Source organism: Carassius auratus, chromosome 17 (genome assembly GCF_003368295.1).
Source record: "Carassius auratus strain Wakin chromosome 17, ASM336829v1, whole genome shotgun sequence".
NCBI lineage: Eukaryota > Metazoa > Chordata > Actinopteri > Cypriniformes > Cyprinidae > Carassius > Carassius auratus.
Window position 1 is genome coordinate 23,581,130 of NC_039259.1, and position 17,344 is coordinate 23,598,473.

General features: G+C 38.8%; 1 protein-coding gene across 2 annotated transcripts; it reads left to right on the top strand.

Moving 5' to 3' along the window:
• Nucleotides 1-26: 26 nt before the first annotated feature.
• fbxo34 (F-box protein 34) lies at nt 27-17,136 on the top strand. 2 transcript variants are annotated; one of them, XM_026286479.1, is made up of 3 exons: nt 27-239; nt 9,008-9,161; nt 13,932-17,136. In XM_026286479.1, exons 2-3 carry the CDS (start codon nt 9,070-9,072, stop codon nt 15,997-15,999), a joined length of 2,160 nt encoding a protein of 719 aa, XP_026142264.1. In that variant the 5' UTR covers nt 27-239; nt 9,008-9,069; the 3' UTR covers nt 16,000-17,136. The 2 variants fall into 2 exon arrangements, with proteins under 2 accessions (XP_026142264.1, XP_026142265.1); XM_026286480.1 differs by lacking the exon at nt 27-239 and adding an exon at nt 6,738-7,041.
• The last annotated feature ends 208 nt before the right edge of the window (nt 17,137-17,344 follow it).

The following is a 17,344-nucleotide window of genomic DNA, read 5'->3' on the forward strand; positions in this document are numbered from 1 at the left end:
GCACGTTCGCGTCTTTATGCGCGTTCTCTCCATATAGGAGGCAGTGCCCGCTGCGCGCTCATCTGATCTGATCAGGCGCGCGCAGAAATGAAGCGTTGAGTCCTGAAGGACACACGACTTAAAAAATATGACAAGATGAGATGAATTGACCCCAGTAAATACACAAGGCGACGAAGAGTTTCCTCTTTCAGCAAGCCAGTTCATCTCTCCGTTTCGACTTTTATTCTATTTTTGCTCAGGTCAGTTTTTAATCTTCTATTTCCTTATGTTTGGCTTATTACTCCTACGTGTCAGTCATAAATACATTTAACTTATACGTGACATTAAAGAGTTTCAATGGCTTTAACTTGCATCTAAAGTGATGAAAATGTAGCATTTATTCTGTGCTTTTTCCTGTTGACTCGGTTTGGCATATGCTGAGCGGAACTAGCATTAAAACACCCCCAAAACAGGACCTACGTCCATTTATATGCTCTGAATGACATATTTTAGTTGATTTATTGATTATGCATGTGTATTTAAGTGCATATAACCGTTTAAGTACTCAAATTTTTCTCTCCTTTAAAGATCAGATGTATGTGATGGCGTTTCTGTCAGTTAACGTTAGCTTTAGTGCTAATGAGGTTTGACGCCTCAATATTACATTTATTATTTTTTTGTTTTATTTTTATTTTTTATTTAATTTATCTGACTATATTTGTACATTTTCAACGTGTTTTTAAAAGTGTATAAGTAAGTGCAAATTACTCATGTTTAACTTGTGGTCCCTAATTAATAACTTCACTGTCGACCTTTTTTTTTGTGTGTGTGTTGTGGTCTATTCCTGTTTTCTCTGTTATTTCTTTTATTTATTTTCATGTACGTTTCAGGTTTTTATTCTTTTAAGAAAGCGTGCCTCACATTGTAAAGAGTTTTAAGAAACTTCAGATATACAGAGTTGTAATAGTTCTAAGTAAATAGTTTTTTCATTCAGTCACATTTCAAAAGCCTTTCTGACTCTTTAAGTCTTTCAGATAACATACAAATGAGAATTTAGGTAAACATGCTGAATTAGACCCATCATAAGCCCTATTATGATAATATGACCACAATATGATTTCTATAGAGACCATTCTACCTAACTGCTATCATTTAACCCAAACACAGACACGTCATGGTGTCCATGTGCATTAGTTGACCTGAGAAAGCGTAAGTTGTTGGAGGTGAATGAGACACTAAAGCGGCAAAGAACATATAATGTTTAACTACTTGATTACACGTATGAACTTTGTCTCTGCAAAAGGTGTTGATGCCAGCACTTCAGTCTAACTGGTTGTAGAAATAATTAAACAAATTTTGACAATAGATCAAGTATATTAATTTAAGTATATTAATCGTTATTTGTCTAAATTAAGTGACTTTTTTTTTTTTTTTGTTATAGGCATTTGTTGGTTACCAGACACGTGGTTATTAGACACTTATCTATACCAAAATCAGTCATACAAAAATAATCTTTCTAGTCTGTGCAAGATTGCCTTCCTGAAGTCAAGCTTGCAGCCAAATTTTGATCTGAAGCCTAACTTGTTTTTAACGGGTCAGTTGTTACCAACAGTGGGCTGGTCCGCAAACCTTTTTTTTTTTCATAATGGGGGAGGTGGAATGAGCATTTTGAAGCTCTAAAGTTTTGGTAATTTTCAGATCAGGAGTGCAAAGTGCAGGCTTTTATCTTTGTTGGTCAGCTACATGTCAAAACCATGCCATGCATCCCATTAAAGATATGATAAATGTCCTCTTACTTATTTGTCAGATGATGATGTGGTGGTGGGGTAGTTTTGTTTGTGGTCAGGAATTTTCTGCTGTCCTTTTGTTATCGTCTAGGCCATGTTAACTCCGATTCACTTGCTTTTACATTTTCAGCCTGATTTATTTTAGGCGGCTCAATGTTGTCAAGGTGGCACATTGTTTTCTGAAAGGTCTTTAAATCTAAATTTTAATCATATCTTTGTGAACAACTGGAGAGCTGCAGAACATGTGTGAAGCTGTGTTAAAGCAAACATAAATTTTTGCGATACACAACCCGGAAAGTTCAACACCAACCTGACCAGTAAATGACTCTTAGATGAGTTAGTGTGATACAGAGGCATACCATAATTGTATAGTGATTACATACAAATTAAGTTTTTGGTGTTTAGAGAAGTTATTTTAGTTTTAGCCACAGAAATCTAGCATATACTCTTGGACCATTTCTAATGAGTAGTTTAAACAATTCCTCTTATCAGTCCAATCAAGAGGTTGGCTTATTTGGCAGGCATTAAGTTTATTTGGCAAGAGAAAGTATTGATTTAAGCAACTGGTGTCATGTTGAAATGGGCTGAATTACAGCAGGTTTCTTTTGATGGCTGCCTTATGCAATACAGCGAGAATACACTTAGTTAAGTGAGCACTTCATAAAACACAATTGAGCCCGACCACCACCTGTTTGAACACAATGAGCTCTTACGAAGGGAAGTCTGACAACTGGACTGCTTACACAGGTTAAGAAAACCTGTTTGGCCACTCGGCCTGGAGTCACATGGCAGACTAAAGGGAAGTGTGAAGCAGAAAGGTGTACCTTACCTCACTCTGAAAACCACTGAAAGCTTTTATACAAACCTCTCGCAGGGAAGAATTACCCAGCAGGTTGGGACAAGCTTTTGTCTTGAACATTGGCAGGTCTGCAGTATAATATGTGGTTATGATCACGTTACCCCCTTTGGAACTGGGGTTTAGTGTGTTTTTCATCAAGCCTGAAATGCTTTGAACTATTTGTGTGGCAAAAATGTGTGCCATGTCTGACAAACTTATCATTATTTGGGCAGCAAATAGCCTTTAATGCATTCTTAATGCATGCAGTTTTCCAGCATACCTCTGACCAAGTCCTTTTGTTTTTGTTTGACAATGTTTTTGGTCTAATATGTTTGTGGGCAGAAATGCACAATAGAGATATACTAAACTACCTACATTTAAAATTCACTCGGTGATCTGCCTGAATGACTATAATGGACTGAATAATTGAATAACAGTTTTTTCCATATTTATAATGATTTACAATGACAAAATCCAGTTAAACAAGCTGACCTCATTTGGTTATTTTTATGTAAATGGACATTATTCTATTAGTCATCGAAAATGTTCAATTTATTTATTTATATTTGAATGGTGGATAGTCGCCAGCATATGGTTTCTGTAAGATACCATTAGGCATATTTTAGTGGATACTTATGTATTTAATGCTACTTGGCATTATTTGTCTTTCTTAAAATTTACTTAAAGTAGATTGTTTTCGAAGTTTAACCAGAGAAACTAGATTTTTTTTTTTTTATGGTAATGGAATTTTTATTGAAATAATAAAATATATACACTGATATATGCTATGCTACCATTCCAAAATCAATAAAAATGTAATGTAATTTTGAGCAAGGACACATTAAATCGTCAGAAGTGACATTAAAAACATTTATGATGTTACAAAAGATTTATTTAAAAAATTTTCAACTTTCTATTTAACAGTGAATCCAACAAAATAAAAATAACAACAATCAACATTCCAAAAAACAACAACAACAAAATTTGAACAGTGCCCAAAGAATATTAAGCAACTGTTATCAACATCGATAACAATAATACATGTATTTTTAGCATCATATTAGAATGATTTCTGAACGATCACGTGATACTAATGGAATAATGATGCAGGAAATTCAGCTTTGCATCACAGGAATAAATACTATTTTAAACATTATTAAAAAAAGAAAACCACTCATTGCAGACAGTCTGTTGAGCCCTACTAAGAACAATCGTGTAGCTGGCACACCTTCTTAATGAGATCATATGGCTGTGTTCACATGTCTGCTCATTACAGACATTTATGACAGTGGGTGATTTAATAGCAGAGTGAGACAGAAGACAGATAGCAGTTACAATGGCAACAAATTTGTCTCGGAAAGCCGACAAGGGTGCAAGGTGTGTTCAATGTATCAGGTTTCAGCAGGCAAGACCATTCAAAGGTCTGGTTTTGTCTGAGGTAATGCAATGAATGTATATTGGTGATGCATTTTTATGCTGCTTGTCCTGGCTGGTTAGTTTGGGTTGGGCTTGGATTGGCTTGATATGCTTGTTGACCTGGCCTTACTATTCCTAGTATGGTGTCAGAGTAGCACCGTAGTATTTGGCAACAGGATGATTGCACATTCACACACCCTTATCGTGAACGGTCGCTCAAAGTGCCACAGAAGCAATTGCAGAGCATGTGTGAACTTTTTATTGAGATATGGCATTCAGAGCCATGGCTGTTAGGAAATCGGAGGGTCTACAGTTGTTGATGTCTTCATTAAGGGCTTTGAGGCAGATTGATTGTCTTTGTTGTTAGCTTCCTGAACTACTGTTGACCTCTTTCAAAGGAGATCAGTCTGCTGAGTGGCTAACTCTGGTTGGTTCTTGGACTATACGATAAAGTCTTCTGACATCATATGCAAACATTGAATTGGTACACAAGTCTGTTTGGGAGCAAACACTCATTTGTCATGATAATCTTGTGCTAAAGTGTTTTGGCTTTCACATTTGTAGTCAATTTAGTCTTATTATTGACATCTGTGCTAACAGTTTATTAATTATTAAACATAAGCGCATATATCAATCAATGTATTTGGGTCAGCAATCGAAACAACAGTGGTCAGAAAGGGCAAAGATAATAGCAAGCTTGTTTGTGAGTCAAGAAACGTGCGAGAAGGCGGAAAATCATTGCAAAATAGCTCCACCACAACCCATCTACAGCAGTTATGGGAAAGAAAACTCCCAATACTTTGATTTGAAAGCGGACCAAATCAAATATAAAAGTGGATGCTGTCCATATGCCAAGTGCATTGAAAAATGCATTGACTCCCTTTGCTGGATTTGAAATAGAAAACCACAGAGTTGCACAGTGTTTCTGAGGAAGGGAAGTTGTACTGAAGAACCGGTGGGAAATTGAACTGAAGTCTGCTGCAGTGTATTTAGGTTAGCTAAATTGTAGGCCAAAAACATCCATGCTTATTAACCGCTCAAAAATCCCTGTATAAATCCCACTCGGGAAGATCTCCCATCTCCTCTCACTTACAAACCCTACTTTTACTATGCATAACCTCATATCTGCATATCATTTCCATGCACACTCCCATCCACGGGAGACCATGTTTAACACTAGACATTAAGGAAATGTGAGATAAGTACTATAAATACAATTTGTGCCATACATACATTTTTATTGCTAAAAATCATCCAATTTCCTTATGTTTTAAAACAAATATATCAAGATAAAAACAAAAACTGTTTAAAATAGTTATCAGATTAATATTTTAGAATACTTTTTTTTTTTTTTTTTGACACTGGCCAAATAGTTTTTCAGTTGTTTTCAACAATTCAAATCAAACTACATTTATGCAGTTTTGTTGATAAAGGTGAACAACTTTTAGCTATTTTTTAGAGGAAACAGATCTATTTATTGCAGTGTAAAATTGTCTGACACTGCGCATCACTAGCAAAGTATTTTAAAAAGGAAACATGTAAATCTTACAGTTTTCTTCAAGTTGTAGCCTATCCTTCAAAAACAGCAGTAGCCTACTTTTAATAATGTTGAAGCTTGATTATTTTTCTCAGTCCAGGAAAAAGTTTTTGTATGCATGGGTCAGAGTTTGCATACAAGTGTGTAATTTTCCCATCAATTTTTTTTTGACCTTTTGTATAGGAAGGGCTGGTTTTGTGCGTGTGCAACAGTTATAAATGAGGCCCTACTAGTGTATTTTCAGTTTGATTATTTATATGTATAGAATTGCATTGATAGTTCTTTTTACAACACTAGTATGTTTACTGTTTATAATATGCAAATTATCTGTATACACAGAACTGCCGGATGACCAAATTTGCATGCTATATGGAATACTGTATTCCTCTATGCAAAGTTTTCAACTTGACCATTTAATTTCCTATGTGATGAATGCATTGGGACCATTATCAACCACAATTAAATCTCTCTTGACTTACAATGAACTCAAACTGCAAATATTTTTTTATTTATTTTGAAATTAAAAATGATTATATATCCAATCAAAACATGCGTAGTAAGGTCATATGACTCCATTCTTATAGTGAAATGCTTATCATAGCATAATACATAATTGTTTTGCATTCCATCTTTGACAAATTTTTAGCAAGTATACGTTTCATAGTGTGCAATATTTAAAGTTGAATTCTGAATATGGCCCTGTGGACATGACATGTATCTTTCTCTTTTGGTTTGGACCAGACGCTCCAAGACCCTTTCTACAAACTCTAAGGCTCCTCCATTTGAAAGAGCAGCTGAAAATTCTTGGGGTTTTGTACTGTGAGAGATGTGTGGTTCTTTGATTTATGTTCTTAGTTTTTACATGGCCTGAGATCTGGAAAGATCTATGAAAGCTATTGTAGCAGCTGGTCTGTTTTAGACGGTCTGGAAATGGCATTGTGAAAGCCCCACCTCTCCTTTTGAATGAGTGCCATTGTTTTTGGAAAAGCGCGAGCAAGTTTAGGTAAAGGAAGTGTGATATGAGAAGTTCTCGGGCCTTTAAAGGACTTTGTATGTGCATTGTGCAGTTATGTGTGTGTGTATTTCAGTTTCTCACATCTTGTTTTGTTTTCATCACTGCACGTAAAGTTTGTAAGATATGTGCAGGCAGATTCTGTGCTCAGACCCTGTTCTACAGCGAAGGTCCAAAAGTATTGATTATCTTTGCCATTTATAGGCATGCTGGGATCTTGAATAGCCCATTGGCTCCTTATCAGACCTGCGTTTATGTCCTCCGGCAGGCGCACACGTGCTTGTAAAAGGAGCCCTCCTGTCCCAGCCAATCACTACTGCTTAGGTGAAATTCTGGAGGGTGTCCGTCAGACCAAATAAAACCACGTGCTGTGCTGAAGACTGTGTACATCTTCATCTGTATTGGAATACTGTGCAAATGTCAGAACGGAGGAATTTACAATGCATTGACTTAGCGAATAGCTTGGATGCATGTGAGTAAACGTAAAAGACACGCATGTACAAAACGGTCAGAGACACTCATTTGAAAAACATTGACATTGTTGTAAGGATCGTTTTTTTTACACTGCACATGCTTTTAGGTGGTTACTCAATTGTGAATTTGCCTCAGGAGTTGCATGAATATGCTAGTACTTGGAAGGCATGGAAAGAAAGATGAAATGAGGTTATCTCTGCTTTGTTTTGGTCTCCGTTGAGACCATGTAATCTTGTCCTCAGTGGTGAGCTCAGCCGGTGTCCGTTAGCCAGTGTTTCATTGTGGGCTTATGGATGGGACACAGGGATAATGTTCCAAAAACATATTTTTTCATGCTTATCTGCTTCTCATGGGTGAAGTATCTCTTTGAAAACAAACTCCTTGCCTGCTTTTCTAGCCCCTGGAGGGGAAATGGGAATAAGAAATCCAGAGCCATGTGTTCTGTTCAGATTTACTTCACTTGCACTTATCTATGAAGTTTTATTTATATTTCCATACTATGTCTGTAATAATCTTTTGAGCTGTAATTTGACCTTCAGATTGTGAATTTTTTTTTAAATTATTTGACATGATATGCTAACTGTTTTTAAATTTGTAAGGAAGTAGTTGATGTCACATTGTGGATTATATCTTAACAGTTTCTTTCTTAACAAAATGGTGCTGTGCCTGTGACCCAATTTGTTACCAATTCAGGTCATTAAAGCTTTCTCATGCTGGTGTTCTCTGTCTCTTATCTAAGTTTCTGTGTCTGTCATTTAGCCTAGTTGTTTTAGTATTACACCCTCACAAGTGCTTGCTGCATACTGCATTGCCTGTTTAAGTTAAACTGTGGTTACTCTAGGTTTTTTGCATGCACAAGTACATCTGACCCTTTCACACTTTTGCAGATTATGCAGAATTGAGTTTTACCAACAAGGTCAAATCTGTAATGCATTGGTTAAATGTTTTGTGGAAATTTGCAGGTCAGAGTTAACCAAACTTGAACTTTATTATGCAGTGGAAGACATTTCTGGCCCTTTGTGACCATGACTTAATTGTTTTCGACATTAAATACTCCATAATTGCCATAAGACCCCATAATGCATCACAGCCATAACTACACCATCTCATTGGAATGTACAGTTTCATGTTCTGTTGAGGAACAGCATTTGTAGCCATTGCCATTAAAATAACCACTACAAAATATTCAGAGTTTTTTAGAGAATTTAGGCCTATAGATTACACATTTGTGTCTGAGTGTTTTTTAATCACCAGCCAGTTTGCAGAACCTTTTCAAATAGAGTCATTGAGTATTTTTATATGTACAACACGATGCTCCTTACTAACTGATCAGCTCATGAGAACCAGGTGCAAGAAAACATGTTTGTGCCAATTACGAAATCATCAGTTTTCTCCAATATTGGGATTATAATGGTCAATGAATCAGATGGGAAAATGGGCAAAAGTCAGTGTGTGCTGACTGGGGTTTTGTCTAAGCCATTTACGCGACCTACACAGTTATAAAAATATGAAGTTATAGTATTTTTTTTTTTTTTTTTTTAGCAGATGTTAAAAAGGTGACTTGCAAATTATGAATACTACAACAAAAGCTTTGCAAACCATAATGTGTAAAGTGCTGCAGGTTTCAGAAATAAGAAAAGTACCAGATATGTGCTGAGACCACAGAAAGAGAACTGAGAGGGGTTAACAGTAAGTGTTTTAAAGGTTAACAGCGAGTCAGGTGCTCACGAAAACTGTTCTAATGGATGTTTTTACTGCTTTTGGAACTTCCCAACTATACAAACCAATATAAAAAAAAATCTAATAAATGTTAACTATTTTAATTAAAATACTAGAGTTGATAGTAAGTTTATACTGTAAGGGTCTTATATTTCAAAACTATCCTTGTATAGACTCTGTACATATGTATAATAAGATGGAAAGACAAACTGTTCTCAATTTTGTCCATCAATGTTGTTTTGCAGTGAGGCTGGAGTCCTGAGCCCTTCTGTTGGGAGACATCGCTCGTACTGGAGGGAGGAGCCTAATGCCTCAGAAATGTGAAACTATCAGTTACTGCAACCCCACCCCTTACCGGGATCCACGGTTACGAGCCTCCAATCCGCCATCAGTCTGGAGGTAATTAGTACTTACTACACTCAAGCCTATTCATGACATCACACATTTTGAGAGTAATTTGATGGTAATTCACTCGCATTTGTTTAGATCGCAGAAACCAAAGTGGATTCATTCTGTTCATTTCCAGAAAAACAACAAACTGTTTCATCTGTTCATCATCATGGATATCGCCCTCTATCCAGGATGTTTTTTATTATTTTGTTTAGACGAGACAGCCAACATCAACACATAATAACAACTCTAAAGGCATTTACAATGTAGATTTGCCATTCATTTGGTGAAGAGCTGTAACCGAGCTGTTAGCACACGTTGAACCATGGTGCTCATGTGGAGTTTCCCTTCCTAATATATCTGCCAGTAAAAGAAAAGCTTTGCTTTTAGCATGTTGTGGGGTGAAGAAAAACAAGCTGATCTGCGTGTGTTTAGCTTCACAAAAAGTGCGATTCTGTTCCAATCTCTCGTTTAATCACCCTCGCTGTTGTCTTGTCTCACTAAGCTACATGAGCTATAGACTGCAGCAACACATGTGGCGAAGTGTTCCGACCCAGATGCGCAGCCTTTTCCTCAGGAAGAACAGTGTTACGACATAATTGGAGCCAAAGTAGACTTCATAATCGTGACCTCATCCTTATTCGTTCCCCACTCCATTCCCATCAGTTGGGCAGGTCCTCTGGCAGGCCCCTTTCAAAGGAAGTCTTAAATGTTTACAAGAAGAGGCAAGCAAACAAATCTGTTAACTTAAGCAGCGTGCTGATTTTAGTATGATCTCACTTCATCCTTTGACATTATTCATTCTGATGTTTTGCTTTTCACTTGTATTTGTTTTCTTTTTACATAATGCTGTTGTGCTTTTTTTGCCTTCAACTTATCATTAGCTCACACATGTGTTTTGGCCTGTAGTCTCAGGGAAACTTTTAAGTTGTGCGTGCCTTGAGGGCAAGGGTTGGGCGGCAGCTGTATGTTGTTGCCAGATTGAGTAATGGGTAAAAATCAGCATTTGAGCACCAGATAGGAGCTGGCGTACCTCCAGGGTAATCATACTCCTGTCGAGCAATGGTACTGCAGTGTGTTCCTCAGCAAACAGTCAGTACAGTTCTTTGGTCTTTTTTTATATGGTATTTTGGCATCCAAAAACTTGTAAGTCAAATAAGATGTTTAACTTTGATCATTTCATGAACACGGGGGGGGGGGGGGGGAAGCTAGCAAACTCAGTCCATTACCTTCCTGTATTCAGTGTTGACATTTTTAATCAGACTACCTTTTTCTTTATGCCCTGACCTAGTGTTCTCATAAGTACTGACTTCAGTACCAGTCTGTACTGAAAGTTTAAAAATGTCCAATCAACGTCAAATCGGCAGCGTTTAAAAATCCAAAATTCAACTGTACTCAGATGCTAGTGGGAAATGGACATTGTTTAAATTCCAGTACCAACTGGTACCGAAGTCTGTGTTTTTGACAACACTAGCCTGATCAAAAATTGTCCAACTGTTGAAATTATGTAGGCCTACCTCTTAAGATAATATACAGTATTTGACCTTTGCTAGCACAAAGAAAAAAACTGTCAAGAACAGGAAGTCTGAGACAGGGTTGTACCAGGAAATGTGAGCGTGCCTGTATCCATGGACAATCAAAGCCACTGTATACTTTCCTTTTGTGTTATCCCACATTTTGTCCAAGACACCAGCTCAATAATATGATTCTGACCTTACAGATTGCCCTCCCCTGCTGTTTGCCACAAAGGAAGGTTGGCACAGAAGGAGATGTACTAGTCTATGCAACTTTCCATGGACACACCAAATGGTATTCTCACTTGTCAATGGACATGCCACTTTCCATGTTTACCATCCATTGAATGGCTGCAGGCCATGCTCTTCCCCCCTTTTTGAGAAAGCAAGTCGCCTCCCACTCTCACTTTGGCTCAGAAATAACTGTCCACAATGACCAAATGCCATCCCATGTTAAGTCACATGAGAACCCCCTGTACCATTTTATCAGGTCTGAATCTGCACTGGAGGAATGCCTTATATGCACTTGTGTCTGTGAGAGTTCAGTCCTCCCACACATAGATACTGCTATTGGTGGTGCCGCAGGCTTGTTTGTAGGGCAGCTGGGTCTGTGTCAGCTGAGTGCTCGTGTAAGAACCCAGCTGTGTCTGGACCTGGGTGGCTCTGCTCCCATTATGTCAGCCTAAGGGCCAGAGGGAACAGCTAGCCCTTGTGCTCATTGTGATACTTCTGCTTGAGGAGTTATTTACAAGTATGCACATGCTATATAATCACGTGGTAAAAACACTGCTAAGATGACTTGCACCAGCAGATTTTTCAAGTTTCCATATTTAGATGCTTTTGTGCTTTTAATCTAGAGTTTATATCTAATTTGCATGAACAAAATTTGCAATAATTAAACTTTTTTAAACAAATTATAAAATGGGCACATTAAAGAAATTGCTTTTTGGTATTGAGTTTTTGATTAAGAAATGCAAATATGCACTTTACCTTATCTGTTTCTAAGCCTGTATGATCCTTTAACAGAGAAGAATGTTCAGCATAGTATGTTGCATTTTGCATGTCAGACAACTTGTAGTAAACATGGACTGTCAGGCTTCAAGTCAAGTCACCTTTATTTATATAGGCCTAGTGTTCCATACAATACTGATTGTGTCAAAGCAGCTTTGCAGTTTTAGACTGGAAAATAGTGTCAATAATGAAAGCGACATCAGTAAACACTTTCAGGGATACCACAAATAGGGCCCTATGATGCAGAAAACGTGGAGGGAATCGCGGAATCCAGTCATAAAAATGGAATTTACAGTTTAACGCGGAATGGCACGGAATTTGCCAAATTTTGAATTAATTAATAAAAAATAGGTCATTGCACTTACATCAAATCACAATATGGACTAATATCTGTAAATGTTAAGGCGGAACAGTCTATTTAAATATGAATCCTGCATGTTCTGCGTGTCTCTGTTAATGAATGGAGAAGAAGCGCGACTTCCTTTATCACAGACACTGAAGTGCGCGTGGCGCTCGTGGTAATTTCAGTGTCTGCTGTCTCAGTAAAAAATGATGTGAACACATGAACAGCATCTCCAGAACTGCTCTGACAGTCACTTCATGAGCATTTGACCATTTGAGTAATACTAGCGTCACATCACATACAACTGTAAATGTACATCAACCCGTCAAAATAAAAGGCCGGTTTAGTTTAAAGGGAGGGTGAAATGCTCGTTTTCACTCAATATCCTGTTAATCTTGAGTACCTATAGAGTAGTACTGCATCCTTCATGCAACTCCAAAAAGTCTTTAGTTTTATTATATTCACAAGAGAAAGATAGTCTGTACCGATTTTTCCCGGAAAAACACGACCGGCTGGAGGCATGACGTGTGGGCGGAGCTAAAGAATCACGAGAGCCAGTAGGCTTTTGCGTTGAGCGCGTCTGGGAGCTGTGACACCGTGAGGACAAAACAAACCATGGCTAACAGTCAGATTCAGCATATATTTATGATCCATAATCAGATCCAGAGGCTGAAATTTAACAAGAGCAGCATCAGCAACAACGTTTCTATGTGGTATGTACTGAAACTGTATATATTTGCTTAGCGGTTTTGGAAAATGACTAAGTTCCACTTTGTCGTCTTTTTTTTTTTTTTTTAAGCTGTACATGTGAAAAGTGCAGTTTGATGACAACATCGCATGTTGTTTACTTGATGTGCTTACGCGCCGATAGTTAACAACACAGAGATATTTGAAGCAGTTTTACTCACCGCCTGCGGTTCCAACACACGATCGTGACCCTTTTTCGTTGGGACTGCATTATCCTTAAGAAATAAACGATGTGCAAATCCAGCGTCAAACTGGACCTTGTTTGTAAAACAAGCATCTTCGAAATGCAGGGAACAAACAAAAACACTTGCACAACTCCGTTGATGCTCTGTAAAAATAAACTCCATCCACTGGTCCCTTAATGCTGTTTCTCTTTTGGTAATCTGTGCAGGGTTGTCTTGCCCTGGCAACCAAAAACACACTCCTTTTGTGACATTTTGCGACGCTCTCGCTCTGATCAGTGAACGTCCGTTGTGCTCTCATTGCTCTGCTATACAGGAGCGCGCGCTCTTCTGGCAGACGTGCCCTTAGGACCATATAAGGAAATTCCGCTCCATCTAACGTCACACAGAGCCATACTCGAAAAAAACTTTCCGAAACTTGTGACAAACCGGAAGGAGTATTTTTGGAACAGAAACGTACAACTTAATTTTTGAAACTTTGTCCATGTTTAGCATGGGAATCCAACTCTTTAACAGTGTAAAAAACTCAGTATGCATGAAATAGCATTTCACCCCCCCTTTAAAGACAAGTATTTGGTAGAGATCTATTTAATATGATTCTATTTAATTAAGCAAAAACACATTTTATCCGATTAATCGATGGGATTTTTGGTAGAATTCTTGATTTACTAAAATATTCGATAGCTACAGCCCTAATTGTATTGCTTGAAATTTAAGTGTCCCCAAAATTGGCAAAGGAACCCAAACTCCATTGGTGACAAAAATAGAGAAAAAAAAAAAAAAACCCTGGAAGAAACCGGGCTCAGTCGGGGGCCAGTTTTCCTCTGGCAAGATGAAACCAGCATGGTGTTGTTTAATTTAAGTTAAGTTTAAAAAGACTTCTCGTGCAGCCCTACTTTTAAGATATAATCAAGTTAAAACTTTAGTGGAAACACCTTGTATTTGTTTTAAAAATTCTCTCTTTTATCCCTTTTTTTCTTAGGATTACCACCATGCACCTCAAGCCATACCCCAAACCACAAGATACAGAGATACATCGGGAATCTGTGCACAATGAAACAAGAGACCTCCATGCCAACCAGCAGGGAGTGCTCAGAAAAGATTGGGTCAGTCGCCAGGGGTGTGGGCTCATGGGCTCACCTGGCAATGGCACAGCCAACCGGTGTCCCCTCAGTGTCATCTCCACCAACACCCTCCGATGTGGCAGTGGGAGCAATGCACCAACTAGAGTTAGTGGGGCCCGCAAGAGCAGAGCATCCTCTCTGAAAACCAGTTCTTTAGTTCTGGTCTCACCTTCAACTGGTTTGGAGAATGAAAGCTCACTTAGGATCTACCAAGGAGAAGATGCAGAGGGATCTTTGGATATATGGGCTGTCATTAAACCTGGGAACACAAAAGAGAAAATCGCTATTTTTGCATCTCAGAAGTGTGGCAGTACTTGCAGTAGTGTTGTTGACAACACCTCAGAAACAGAAGCCATTGCCCCAGAGCTGCGAACTGTCTCTGTTAAAAACAAAGGCTGCTGGGATGGTGACTGTTCTGTGGCTAAACGCAGGAAAAGGTCTGAAAACCAAGAGAAGTCAAAAAGTATGGAAACTTCTTCCCCAAAAACTGAAATACTGAAAGTATCCCAACAGGAGACCCTCAATGAGAACATTGATCCATTCAAAGGAGTTGCAGATGATGCAGTCAGGACAGAGGGAGAAGAGGATGAAAAGGCACTATCTGTGGTGGAGATGGTGGCATACCTGGAACAAAGAGCCAGCGACCAACAGGTGATCTCCAAAGTCCCATCCTTACGCAGCACCATAACTTTATCCAAAGTTGGAACCAGCCCTCAACCCACAGAGCAGCAGTCCAAGGTTGCAGAAAAGTTGGAGGTCCAGGAAGAGGAAGGAGAGTCTGTTCGAGTTCTGGATATGGTAGCCAAGTTGGAGTCGCAGTGCCTGAGTAGACAAAGCCTTGGAGAAGGTGGAGGAGACCTCTCTCGAAACAATAGCTTACGGAGGAAGGTGGGGCGTGTGCTTTTGGCAGGATCAGAACCTTACCTATTGCCATCTGAACCAGTTTCACCTTCTGTCCCTCAGGACTCTAGAGTTGAGAGTGTCCCACAGCAACTGGATAGTGATTTAGACAAACTGAGTTCCCCACCTAAGACCCTTGAGTCGATAGAGACCTCGCAGTGTGGGCTTGACACCTGCACCCTCAAGGACGTAGAAAGTTCTTGTATCTCAAGAGAGGAAACTAGCACAGCTGCTGAGACCGTGCAGTCCTCACCAAAGGATGCCAGCTCAGAGTACAGTGAGGAACCGATACCAGGCATGTTATTTTTTGCCAAATCTTCTACTCAGTCTCTGAAGGAGCATCGGCTGCCTTCCCCATCAAAGAGCAGATCACTGAACAAAGAGCCTTCTCACATCCAGGACCTTGAGCCTTTTGTCGACACTTTAGTGTCTTACAATGAGGAGATCAAGGATGGGCTTATGGCTAACCAAAATCATCAAACATTTGAGGAGACCGAGAGAAGAGAGACTTGCAGAGTTAGTCCGGAGCCTGTGCCTTTTCCATTACGCCGCCTAGTGTCTCATGAGTTTCTTGAAACTCGCTTTAAGATCCAGCTGCTTTTGGAGCCTCAGCAGTACATGGCTTTCCTGCCGCACCACATCATTCTAAAGATCTTTTGCTTGCTTCCTACTGAGAGCCTGGCTGCCCTCAAATGCACCTGCCATTACTTTAAATTTCTTATTGAGAGTTACGACGTACGGCCGGCGGACTCTCGTTGGGTGAGTGATCCACGCTACAAAGACGATCCCTGCAAGCAGTGTAAGAAGAAGTACCACCGTGGTGACGTTTCGCTCTGCCGTTGGCATCATAAGCCCTACTGCCAGGCGCTACCATATGGCCCGGGATACTGGATGTGCTGCCGTAGGTCTCACAAAGACACACCTGGTTGCAATGTGGGACTTCATGACAACCGCTGGGTCCCTGCCTTTCATAGCATCAACATGCCAATTTACAAGAAAAGCAGGGACACTGACGAGGATCTGTAGTGTGCCAGAAAAGACAACTGAAGTGTGTGTTTTATTTTTGAGGCCTGTGTATAAGTGAGAGTAGCTAGTGTGAATGGGCTGTGTGTTGCCAGTGAGCATGTGCGCCTTTTAATGTATAGTGCTTACAACCAGGTTGCTTAAACTAATAAGAAATTGCTGGGACTTTGAACTTCTATTCTGCCAACCAATCACTAATTCCCCTGTCAAAAACCCTCCTCAGGTCCTTAATGTTGTTCTGCACTTTAACCTTTAAAGATTGAATTTTGCAGAGTTCTATCTGGGTACTGCTTGATGATTTTTACTTTGAGTAAGCATTACTGACTAACTTATTTTATTTTTTTTTCCAGTTTAACCACCATTCTTTTTCTGTGCTTCGTAACACACCCTTACTGTATTTCCTGCACTGAGGTTGACTTTGTCTGCAATGTAAATGCTCAAAAATGTTGAACAGTTCAGTTTATCTACCTTTGTACTTGTATATGTGATTAACTCATTGGCCAGTAGGGAAACTTTAAATGAGGGCACAATGAGTTATTGACACATTTGCTTGATTTCCCCATCTCCCGTTATCATCTCTTAGTACCGCTAAAAAGTCCTGGGATGTTAGGTTGTGAAATGACTTTGCGACTTGACGGGATTGACTTTTTGAGTTCGTTCTGAGCCTAGATGTTTACATTGTACATAGCACAGATTCCTATATATCATAATACATAATAATGAATGATGGCACGCGTGTGGCGTGAAATGCATTTAATCTTAATATGGGGTAAAATGCTTTGTTCTTTTTATGCTCTTTTTGTGTGTATATAGATATCCTAGTGAAATGGTCGCTCTTGTTCTGCAGTTGGAAGTCTTGTGATAAACCTCTGCGAATGGGTAGTGCATATTCTTCTCAAATTTTAAGTGTTGATATCTCCCTTGTATGTTGTGCTGTTTCTTGACTGGAAACATTTGAATGTGGGAAGAGCATTTCTCCATCTTGACAGCGAATAACTGAACCCCATCTTGAAAAAAATATACTTTTTTTTTCCCCGAAGTGTGTCAGATTTTTTAAAATTATTGTTAATGACATTGCTGTGTTCTGCCTGTTAAGGCATTTTACTTCAATAAAGTATATCTATGAGAATTTGTAACCAATGTTCTGCTCTCTCTATCCTTCTCTCTTATATGCATTACACAGCAGATTTGTCTTGATCAGTCAAACTGTCTTTCTGTTAGTGTAAGCAAGGTTTGTTATAAAAAGAAATAGTTATTTCTTTTTGGTGATGCCTTGGTTAAAAAATATTTCAATTTAGAATACTTAAATCTGTTATAAATAATCCACATCAGTCCTAACTGGGACTTA